Source organism: Cryptosporidium andersoni (assembly GCF_001865355.1).
Source record: "Cryptosporidium andersoni isolate 30847 chromosome Unknown contig_31, whole genome shotgun sequence".
NCBI lineage: Eukaryota > Apicomplexa > Conoidasida > Eucoccidiorida > Cryptosporidiidae > Cryptosporidium > Cryptosporidium andersoni.
Window position 1 is genome coordinate 74,117 of NW_027122823.1, and position 11,655 is coordinate 85,771.

General features: G+C 28.4%; 5 protein-coding genes across 5 annotated transcripts; 1 reads left to right on the plus strand and 4 right to left on the minus strand.

Moving 5' to 3' along the window:
• Positions 1 to 254: 254 nt before the first annotated feature.
• On the plus strand, positions 255 to 4,444 carry cand_009060 (E1-E2 ATPase family protein; the record flags this gene model as incomplete). Its single annotated transcript, XM_067211146.1, has 3 exons — positions 255 to 3,443; positions 3,756 to 4,189; positions 4,258 to 4,444. 3 exons carry the CDS (start codon positions 255 to 257, stop codon positions 4,442 to 4,444), a joined length of 3,810 nt encoding a protein of 1,269 aa, XP_067069261.1.
• A 1,507-nt stretch (positions 4,445 to 5,951) lies between these two features.
• Positions 5,952 to 6,776, minus strand: cand_009070 (uncharacterized protein; the record flags this gene model as incomplete). Its single annotated transcript, XM_067211147.1, has 1 exon — positions 5,952 to 6,776. The coding sequence occupies one exon, from the start codon at positions 6,774 to 6,776 to the stop codon at positions 5,952 to 5,954; it is 825 nt and encodes a 274-aa protein (XP_067069262.1).
• A 328-nt stretch (positions 6,777 to 7,104) lies between these two features.
• On the minus strand, positions 7,105 to 7,802 carry cand_009080 (G-patch domain-containing protein; the record flags this gene model as incomplete). Its single annotated transcript, XM_067211148.1, has 3 exons — positions 7,105 to 7,440; positions 7,559 to 7,634; positions 7,696 to 7,802. 3 exons carry the CDS (start codon positions 7,800 to 7,802, stop codon positions 7,105 to 7,107), a joined length of 519 nt encoding a protein of 172 aa, XP_067069263.1.
• A 242-nt stretch (positions 7,803 to 8,044) lies between these two features.
• Positions 8,045 to 9,871, minus strand: cand_009090 (protein kinase domain-containing protein; the record flags this gene model as incomplete). The annotated part of the gene is made up of 1 exon (XM_067211149.1): positions 8,045 to 9,871. One exon carries the CDS (start codon positions 9,869 to 9,871, stop codon positions 8,045 to 8,047), a length of 1,827 nt encoding a protein of 608 aa, XP_067069264.1.
• A 363-nt stretch (positions 9,872 to 10,234) lies between these two features.
• cand_009100 (uncharacterized protein) lies at positions 10,235 to 10,828 on the minus strand (the record flags this gene model as incomplete). The annotated part of the gene is made up of 2 exons (XM_067211150.1): positions 10,235 to 10,663; positions 10,718 to 10,828. 2 exons carry the CDS (start codon positions 10,826 to 10,828, stop codon positions 10,235 to 10,237), a joined length of 540 nt encoding a protein of 179 aa, XP_067069265.1.
• Between the last annotated feature and the right edge of the window lie 827 nt (positions 10,829 to 11,655).

The following is an 11,655-nucleotide window of genomic DNA, read 5'->3' on the forward strand; positions in this document are numbered from 1 at the left end:
TCCTATTGCACATATACTGATCAGTGGGGAACTTTGCAATACCGCATCTTATATACACATGCAATGTATTTGGCATCTTGTATTCTTATGACCATGCATGCATCTGCAAAATATTATCAAGATATCAGATAACGCGTGATTACCGTTTTTGGGGGTCCTATTTAATATCTAGATTTAGAAATAACCTATAAATTTTTTTTTCAAGCTTGCCTATTAGTGAATAATATAATAAAACAAAAAAATTGAAGTAACAGATGGATACTGACTACTCATTAGATTTGAAGGTAACAGGCATGACATGCTTGTCTTGCTCATCAGCAATACGTAATTTGTTGTTAAAAGTGTCAGAAATAAAAGATACACAAGTAAATATTCTTACGGGAAAAGTGAAGATCTTGCTTAGTGAAGTACCAAAGGCTCATAAAGTAGACAAAATTCTTAAATTGATAACGAGTGCTGGATTTGAAGCACAAATAATTCCAAATCACTTTGTAAATTACAATGGAACTGATTACAAAGTAGATGATACCATCATCGATGTTATATGTAGCAAGTTTAAGTTTGATAGCATTCAATTAACTAAACCAAATGCACAAATACTTAGTGAAATAAATCTTAATATTATAAGTATAATAAAGTTAAAAATAGTTACAGAAAATGAAATTGATAATATAGTTGAACGGCTCTATAACTGCAAAGGGATAATAAATATTTTTTCATATAAAAAATGGTCTAAGATGCTAATTTTATACAATAGCAAGGAATTACAACTAGATGAAATAATAAGAAAATGCAATTTGTCCTGTGGTTCATTTGTAATGTTTAGTGGTTCATTTGAAGAGAGTCACTGGAACTGTAGATCTCAGTTAAATTTGAAGTACACCTTCAAAATAGAGAATTTTGAAAAGACCCTATTTGCAAAGATTATATCTAAATATACAAAAAAATCAAAAGATAAACTACTTCTAGATTATATAAATTCTATAACTTCATCTTATTTATATGATCTGTTTGGGATATATGATTTTACAGTGAGTGAGCAGAAAACTGAAAAAGATCATGTAAGTTACTCTAATTTTATATCATTCAGTATATTTATATCATATAACCCATACTTCCTTAGTGGAAAAGATTTACTTGTATATATCAATAATATACTTAGGTTAAATAAATCTGAAGATATATATTTTAATGATATGATAGTGAAGTTTATACACTACACTATCCTACCTTCTAATAGTATAAACAATGAATATGAACACTTAAGAAGTAAACTAAATAAACGACTATGGTACTATTTTAGAAATTTTTCCATTTCTCTATTCATATCAATCATTGTAATTTCGATTAGTTGGCTCAACAATACAGATATTTTAAATACAATAATTCGTACCTTATCTATTTCATCGATTGATTCTCTTTCATCTATATCAATGGTACCAGGTATACCTTGGAATTATTTATTTATTATGTTTCTTGTTACTCCAGTAGTTTATATATGTGGACATACTTTTAATAAAAAAGCGTTTCAGTGCATTATTACTGGAGTACCTTCAATGGAAGTATTAATATCTATAAGTATGAATACTTCCTTTTTATACTCAGTAATAATGGCCCTATATATTATAATGGTAACTATTTATAGTAAATACTACGATTATTCAAGTATAAATAATGATATGTCACACTCTGAGCTTAAAACAAACCAATCTACCGAGAAATTTCCACATTTTCTAGATACAGCTTGTTTGCTTACTACAATCAGCTTATTTGGAAAAATTTTGGAGATCCGTGCAAAACTATTAGTATATAAAATTTTGAATAATACAGAGAGTGTTAGTACTCCACAAATGGTGAATATTTTGGATTTGAATACTATGATCTATGAATCTGTATACAAAAATTACTTCACAAATTTTCTTTGTTCGATAGAGAAATCTTCATACTCCACAGAAGCCTATATGAGTGATATTAATGTTCTTTATCAGAATGATCAGCTAAATTTTAACAATATGGTAGATGTTCAGTTAGTTGAACTGGGAGATATTATTCTGCTTTCAGAAAATGATATTATTCCTTATGATGGAATAAACTTGTCAGTTGATGCAGTAATAGTCAATGAGTCAGTAGTTACAGGAGAATCGAGGTCTATTGAAAAACTATATGGAAATTCAGTTTTAGCAGGAAGTAAAATTATTCAAGGAAAAATTATACTACACGTTAGATCTATAGGTACAGAAAGTACTTTAGGTAAAATTGAAGCACTAAAAAGAAATGCCAAAGAAAATTATGTACCATTACCATCATCAATTGATAAATTAGCATTATATTTTGTTCCATCAGTCTTTTTATTTGCTTTGTGCTGTTTCATAGTGTGGTTTACTCTGGCATATTATGATATAGTTGATCCTACATATATGATAACTTTAGATCGTATAGATCTACGTGATGAATACATCAGTATATTTAAAAAATTTCCAATAGGATCGAAAATTATGTTTGGAATGCACTTTGCACTTTCTGTTATGGCTATTTCTTGCCCTTGTGCAATTGGAATTACAATTCCGATTGTAACATTAATATCGACTATAAAAGCATTAAATAATGATATACTGGTACAATCACCTCATATATTTGATTCAATATTAAAAATTAAATCTATTGTTTTTGATAAAACTGGGACACTTACAAATGGCAAGGCTCAGGTAATATCCTGTACAGTAAATTGTTACCTAAGTGAAATCATACAAAAAATTGAAGGGTTTAACATTACAGAGAAATCAAATACACTTCCTCAATCTGATATATACTTTATTCCTAAAAAAGTAAATCATAAATATCCAAAATATACCACAGATACTGAGTGTTACCAAATGTTATGGTGGCTGATTGGAAGCGCAGAGTACAATAGTAGCCATCCGATTGGTAATGCATTACGCTCATATGCAGCAAGTATACTTCTAGATAAAAATCGTGATAAATTGGCTAACTTTACTCAACCAAAGTGGTACAAATACTTCCCCGGAAGAGGAATCGTTTCTATCGTTGAAAATGTCAAACTAATACTTACAAATAATTACAGCACAACACTTTCTAATTATCCAATAGTTAAAGCAACTATTAAAGGTGCAGATACTAATTCAGATTGCATGGTAACTGAGAAATCTTATGCTAATTTAGAGAATTGGTATGATTTTTGGGCCAACCAAGGTGCAACAGTTGTATATATATTCATTGATGAAGGATATAGTGAACCTTTCTGTCCAGTTGATGATCTATATAGTAATAAAGACAAATTAGTATTAATAGGATCTGTTGCTTTGTTGGATGAGCATATGAATGGTTCTATAGAATGTATAAACTATATTAATAATAAGATTAGCGATAACATTTGGCTTTGTACGGGAGACTCAAAGTGTACAGCAGAAGCAATTGCATTAAAGGTAAGTTTTTGATATTTCTATACTAGATAGCTTAAAAACTCAAGAAAAAAAAAGTAGTAATACAACATTCATATAAATTTCTATAAAACAAAGATAGTAAATATCCTATAATATTGATAATTCTAGCTACTTATTTCTTGATTTTGTGATATAATTTACTATTCAAAGAGAGCAGTCAAAAATACATTAGATTTTATAAGATCTAGAAATGAGTACCATAGGCAGAGCTAAAGCTCTGAAAGACTTACTTGTTGGATTTAAGCTTTAATACAAATATCTTTTACATTTTAATTTATTAAATTCTGTTTTTAGGTTGGGATTGATATAGAAAGAGTAATGAGTCATGCATTACCAGGAGATAAGTTGCGCTTGGTAGAAGACCTTAAGCTAGATCCTAGAGTTGCTCACATAATGAATAAGGTAAAACAATCATATGAAGAAGTTAATAACAACTGTGATAATTATTCCTTTAATAGTAATACTAAGAGATTTGAAACAAGTTCATATATAAATACCTCAAGCTTTGAGATTACATGCGGTGATACAGCAAAAAGAGTTACCATGAAAAAAAGAAGTCACAATCCTGTTATGATGGTTGGTGATGGAATTAATGACTCAGCAGGTTTACTCGCAGCTGATATCGGTATTTTATTAGGCAAGGAGGGTCTAAGTGATTTTTCAAGTGCTGATATAGTAATATTATCAAACTATCAATATGGTCTTTTATTTCTTTTAAAGCTAGCAAGGTAAGTAATATAATGCAGATATTTCTCTTAAAAGGATTTATAACCAACTTTTGATACTAAATATGTAGGGAGACGCACAAAATAATAAGAAGTAATTTAACTTGGGCACTTGTATTTAATATTGTAGCAATACCTTTAGCAGCTGGTATACTTTATCCACGTGTTGTCATTCCTCCAGTAGCTGCATCATTATTAATGATGTTAAGCTCAGCTATAATAATTCTATCAAGTTTGTCGCTATATTTCTATATGTAAATTTTTTTAGGTTCTAAAATGTTTTCAAAAAGGTTTTTTCTTTTCACTGGTTAAATGTAATTAAGTGTACAGATTCTAAGATCTATGCTTATACTTGAATTAAGATATGTATAATCTAATAATCTATTAAGGTCAATTTTTATATTTACACAAGTTATAATAACTAAGTTAAAGAGTGCAAATAGGTTACAAACATTTAGATTGGAATAGAATATCTAAAACTTAAACATCTATGTTTATTTCCTCAAATTATTATTTTATACAATAATATATGTGAATTGAAATAACTAGACAATTCGTTGCTATAATGAATCATATGTATTTAATATAAATCTAGATTCTTCCAAACTATTAACCTCAATCAAGTTACAGTTGCAAATCATTATTTAATAACTAGAAGTGGTTAATATAAGATTCTGGGATATTTGTATTGATATCAAAGTACAATATTCCATTATATATACTAAATATTTTTTCTTTAAATATATAATTTATTATATATTTGATTCGTAGTTCATATTTTAAACTTTAATATTATGATTAACTTAAAGTCTTCCATGGTAATCTGAGATGACCAAACTTCAAACTTTAAATCAGAGAAGTTTATAACCCTATATTCATAAAATTATCCTCAATTTTATAATTAAAACTGATTCTTATTTTTAAATATACTCTTATAGATAATGTTTATAATAAAATATTGAGATGATGCAAGGATTAGTTGAATAGAGTTTATAAGAATGCTTTAAGGAAGTAATTCATTTTGATATTTGAACTTTAATTATACATTATAAAAGATTAGTTTATAAGTTGCTTCATTATATGTCAACTACAGCACCTCTATCAAGTAACAGGGTACTTAGAAATAAATGAGTACAATTTTGAAGACGTAAATTTTCGAGAATAGTTATAAAAAGTAGAACGTGTAACTTCTTATTGTCTTAAATATATAAGACTATAATACTGATAAAAAATTACTTATTAATATTTATCTTAATAAATAAGACATATTTAAATTATATATAATTTAATTAATAGATTCGAGAAAAAATTTAACATTATTTGCAGGTATAAAGATAAAATAGAATAAAGATCTAATAGATATTGGTTTGTAGAAAAAAATATTAAATATATTTATACTACATTTTAAAAATATATTTGTACTATAGTACATTAGTATTTTCCATAAATATTAGCATCATACTAATGAATTCATAATATTACAAATAGTAATGCAATATTTATTGAATCAAATTTGGAATTATATAAATATTTAAAATAATAAGTATAATATTTGAAATTATATAAGAAGTTAGATATTTATAAATAAAGATGATGAAATTCATTTTAGTAAATATATATATATATTATAAAGGAATCATTGTATTCTTTTATCTTTTATTATTTATATCTTTATACAGTTTTATTTAAAAATGATGCATGTATAGTTAAAAGTATTAGTCAAGTAAAACTAACAAAATATAAGATAAACACTTATTACTAAAACTTAATCATCAAATAAAGAATTTCTAAGTTTATTTCCAGAATCATCTCCAAATAAACTTGGTTTTTTCTCTTTTGTTGCATTATTACTATTAGTGGTTGTAAATAAAGAATTCATTATTTCTTTCCTCTTTTGATCTAATTTGGATTTTTTTTCAAATTCCTCAATTTGTCTACATCTTTCTTCCTCAATTTTTCTTCTTTCTTCTTCTTCTTTTCGTTTTCTTTCTATTTCTATTTTTCTTAATCTATCAATTTCAGTACGTTTTTCAGTTTCCCTTTGGTTTATCTTAATAATTTCTTCATTTTTTCTATTATTTATAAGTTCATCATTTACACCTATTACAGAAGTTTGAGACTTTAGTGATAAGTTTTTTACATTATTACTGAATAATTGATTTCCTTTATTATTGTTAAATCCTAAACGTGATTGTGCCTGTTGAACAGAATATTTTAGTCTGTTCTGAAATAAATTAATAAATTCATCTAGTTTCCTTTCAATATTTTCAATTCTATTTTCTAATACATAAAGTTGTTTTGATTGATGAGTAAATTTCGACTTTAAACTTATCTCCATGTTTGTTTTAATTTCCTCTAACTTGTTATATAGAAATTCATTAGCAACATAACTTAAATCTTCACTATAATTATTCTTCCCACTAACATTCATTGAATGTATATCCATATTCTGTTCAAGTTTATTGTCTAATCCATCTATTATATTTAAGTTGGTATCAGCTTGAGTCATGCTAGGAGCCGAGGTAAAATTTTCTTGGAATGAATCTACATCAAAGGGATCTTCATTAAAATCTAAAAGCTTATTATTCATTATATAATTTAGGTAATTTATAATATAGTATTAATATTAGTGGGTATTTATAACTTCTGTAAAGGAAATTAGAATAAGTCTATAGCAGTTTTACACACATAAAAGGCCAGAAGGCTAATAGAATAATCAGCGCCACAGTGGTTAAGAAGTTGAAGTTTCGCCTTATTACAATAAAAAAAGTAAAACAGACTGTTAAGTATTATATGCCTTAATAAAAAAAATAAAAAAGTGAGATATGAAATAATGTAGTTTCATAGATAATTGAGAGTAATGTATATAAATATTCTATTTTCCTAAATAATCTACATATGGGAAGCTATTTAACTTCTTAGTTAAGAATCCTTAGATTCCTTCTTTGAACTCTTTTTTTTTTAGATACTTTTTTAAAATCAATATCTTCTTTTGGTCTGTCCTCTTTTTTCTCTCTCCTCTTTTTATTCTCTTTTTTCTTCATTTGAGACTGAAGTATCTGATAATGAGATATCTTAGTGTATCGAGGACTTTTTGTAGTTCTATATCCTTCACCTGTATCACTGTTAGATTCAGATCCAGATATTGACTCATGAGAACTTAAATGTGATAATTTCTGTGCAACACTATTATATGTTTCTTTCCACCATTCAGACCAATCAGACACATCTGACTTTATATCTTTAGCACCAATCTACATAGTTAATGACATATCAGACAAAACATCAATAGTTTGAAAAAAAGTGACTTTTATGATGTTAAGAATAAAAGAGTTTAATCAATCTTTTTTCTTTCATTTCCTGTTGGCTTACCCCTAAGTTATCATGTTTCTTCTTTATTTGAATACATTCTACTATACCTACTTCATCCTTACCTAAACCTCTTCCTCTTTTTAAATAAATATAAATCACTTAATAAATACTTGAGGAAAATAGAGGGTTTAACTTACTCAGTCCATCCCATTTTTTGTAGTAGGCTTAATCCTATTCCTGATGTGAATTGCTTATTAGATATCCCATTACCCTTGCTTAATTTATCATAGTACTTCTGAGACATTACGGAGCTATAGTTAACTTTATAGACGTAACAAAATACCGAGTTCTTAGAAGTAAATTTAAAGCTATCCAATAGGTTTAAAAGAATTTCTCTCTAATATTTCTACCTAAATATAGACTGACCCGCCTTACTATTGTTAGGGATGAAAAATAAAGAAAAATGATATATAAAAAAACTCTACTAAAGTGTTAATTAGAGTTATCCTACGCTAGAGGTTTCATAAATGCAGATATCACTACTTATCAGATCTCCTCTTCGAATTGAGTTTTGAAAAATTCGTGTTTTAGGGCCATTTCAGGGGTCGGTCGTAGTTTAGGATCTAAATTTAATATATAACGAACGAATGATGCAAATACTTTATGTTTGGGGTGTATATAATCTTCAATAGGTTGGCATCTTTGTACTCTTGCAAATGAGCTAGGATTTATATGACTCTCTTCCCAGTATAATTGATATTCATAGTCACAAGACTCTGTATAATTTGTTGGAATGGTACTTTGTTTGAAGTAGTCAGATCTCTTCCCCTTTCTATAACTCGATGGTTTAGATTGTTTCCATTGATTGCAAGAAGTTTTCACAACATATTTCTTGCCTGCAGTCCCCATATATGCTGTATGAAACATATATTGAGGAAAAGGTCCAATAATTTCTTCCATCATTGCTAGGTGTTCTAAATGTTCATGTGTTTTAAATAATAAAACACCAGTATATAGTTCCATTAATATACATCCAAAGCTCCACATATCACTAGACATATCCCATCCAATATCTAGTATAACTTCAGGTGCTCTATATTGTCTTGTATTGATAATACTTCCGTGATAATCATCATCATATGTTGCAGAACCAAAATCTATTAAACGTATTTCAGATCTAATTGGTCTCCTAATTAGAGAGCCTGGATGCCTAGGTGCATTAACCCATATATAACCACTTTCAACCAATAATATATTCTCTAATTTCAAGTCAGTATGTGTCAGTTTCATTTTCCTAAGAAATGCCAAAGCCCATAACATTTGTTCAGCTATACTTTGTATATCTGCAAGTAAAAATCCTCTTGCACAATTTCCACCAAGGAAATCATATAGACTTGGACCAAGTTTTTCAAAAACCAGACACATATGATGATTATTATATAGAAATGCATTGTGAAGTATTACACAATAAGATGTACCAAATTCATCATGAAGAGCTATATCACGTAATATTTCAGCTTCTATCTTTGCAGCCTCAGTGTAACGTTGTACATTCCGTACTACTTTTATCGCCACTTTTCTTTTTCTTTTTAAATCTTCACATTCAAAAACACGACCAAATGTGCCTTCTCCGGCTAGTCCAATAACTCGATACCTTGGTGTCAAATATTGTCCAACATGCCATACAAAGTGATCTGTATCATCATCTTCATTAAAATTACTTGCCTTAATATCATATCTTTTTTTATCCTTTTTTATGTTTACAGAAGAAGTTTCGGATGAGTTAAAACTGTCATAGTGTGCCTTATTTTCTATGTTGTCATAGTAACCTCTGTTATAAATATACCGATGATTACCATCTACAAAATGATACCTATTACTCTCACATCCTTTTATTAAAAAGTTCTCTTGTGACTCTTGATAACCATACTTATCGGGTGTTATAGTGTAGTGAGTTAGATAATCATCTGAATTTGAAAAGTCATATTTCCTGTTATTCGAGTAAAAATGATCTCTATTTTGACCCATCCTGCGTCTCTTCAGCTGCATATCAGTATCTCTCCTATATGTGGTAATTTCTGATGAGTTGTATTTCCCCTCAAAATATTGAGCTGGTTCTTCAAGTATTTGTATATGATCACAGGTATAAAGGTTTTGTCTATCTTTTTGATTACTATATATGTTTACATTTCTATGTCTAATCTGTACATTATTTCTTAAAGCATTATACTTCCGGTTTCTATCTTTTTCACAATATATTAGAGAATTACGGGAGTTTTGCAACATGTTGTTTCTTTTATAATGTCTTACGTCACCAATCCTACCATTGCCGGTTGAATTATATAGATCCTCACAAAGTCCGGAGTTAGTCATAAATTAAGCATATTAAACTTTTATTAGTACACCAATGAGCACTTTTTAGTACTCAGAAATGTTTTTCAGCTTCCTCAAACCTCTTCCCAGTGTCTCTTATATCACTCCCGATACCTATTAGAGTTTACTATCTTTCATACCGCTAGCGGCATACATCTACTAAAAGCAATGAAAGACTCCTCAAAGCAAATAACATAATATCTCAGCTACTTTGAAAACAATTGTGATTTTATATAATCTACTATTCATATCAATATATTGGTAAGGTATTTAGTGCCTATAACTATATTAGTAATAGGTCCAACAGCTGCTCAATAAATATTTACAAAGATTGATCATTATATTGAAATATCTCTATTAAATTTAAATTGGATATTCTTGGCTTAGTATATCCTTAATTCCATCTATTTCCTCCTGAGTTAAGGATTCACTGACTTCTGGAAGGAAAGAACACTTTGTAAGCTCCTCTACTAACTCACTGAGGAAGTTAGCATCTTCGTCTATAATTATATCTTTTGGAGTTCCATAATCACTTTGTGAACTAGATCTAGATTCAGATAGGTGTAACTTTTGTTTAATAATATCTGCTAGTTTTATTGATGGAATTGTCGAGTCACTAATCTCAAGTATTTTATTAATTTTGTCTTCCGAATTTAAGACTGAAGAGATAGGTTCCCATCCTGCTAGAGTACCACTAGAATCCATGCTTCTTTCTCTGATATTTAGTATTTTCGTTTCGTTATTCTGGCTACTAAACCATATATTTGTAGAGTACATGTCAATAAGGAATATCTAGAATATATCATATTAGTACAGGTCCAAATAAATGGAAAAGTTTGGACTTACCTTTTCATTAAGAGTATCTTGTAACGTATCTATATTTGATTCCTGTGAAGACTCACATAGTATTGAATGGCAAGAATTGTATGATTCCGGGCTTAGTACAAAGTCTGACATTGACAACTTGTGGAATCGACGTGACAACTAATATATAATACCTCAATGGTATCAAAGTACATGGATAATTTTGGATAATGGTATAATCACAAAATTTCAATAATACTGTAAATTTTCATAGGTTTGAAATAGGTTGAATCGCATAAACTTACCAATACCCAGAATCTGCAACCCGTGATTAGGCGGTATGAGTGTCCCCACAGAAGCTGTAATATTGTAATTTCATTGTAACAGATAGTAAAGAGAGTATCTTCTTAAGGCTTATGCATTGAAAATATAGTTTAATTTCTATATAGTTTTAAGAGAAATGATTTTTGTTGCATTAAAGCATGGTTAATTGTAGTTTTCTATAATCCTGTCTCAAAAATTGCTGAATTGCTGTACCTGAATGTAAATTCGTAGATATGAACAGTTTTTACTTCTATATTTGTATTTTTTATTATAGATTTTTATTTTAAATATGTAATTTTTTTTCCTATCTCTTTTTTCTTCATTAGGAGTATGTGGGGGGGCTAGCTATTGGCGGTGCATGCGAAACACGTAAGCTTTTAATGAAAAATACTTTACAGCAAGAAATCTTAAACTTCGTCGAAATAATATCATCTATAGTAAAGAACGTTATAAAATATTTGTATAACACCAATTAAAATATTATTAAATTTGCACTGTCGAAGATATATAACTACTTTTTCTTGGTACACACTTTGGGCGTCTTTAATTGCTTCTATTATGTATTTGTGTAATAAGAAGTTGGTTCATTAAAAAATAATTTGCAAACTTTATATAATAAAATTCTGGTATATAATTCAAAGCTAGAAGTCAGATTC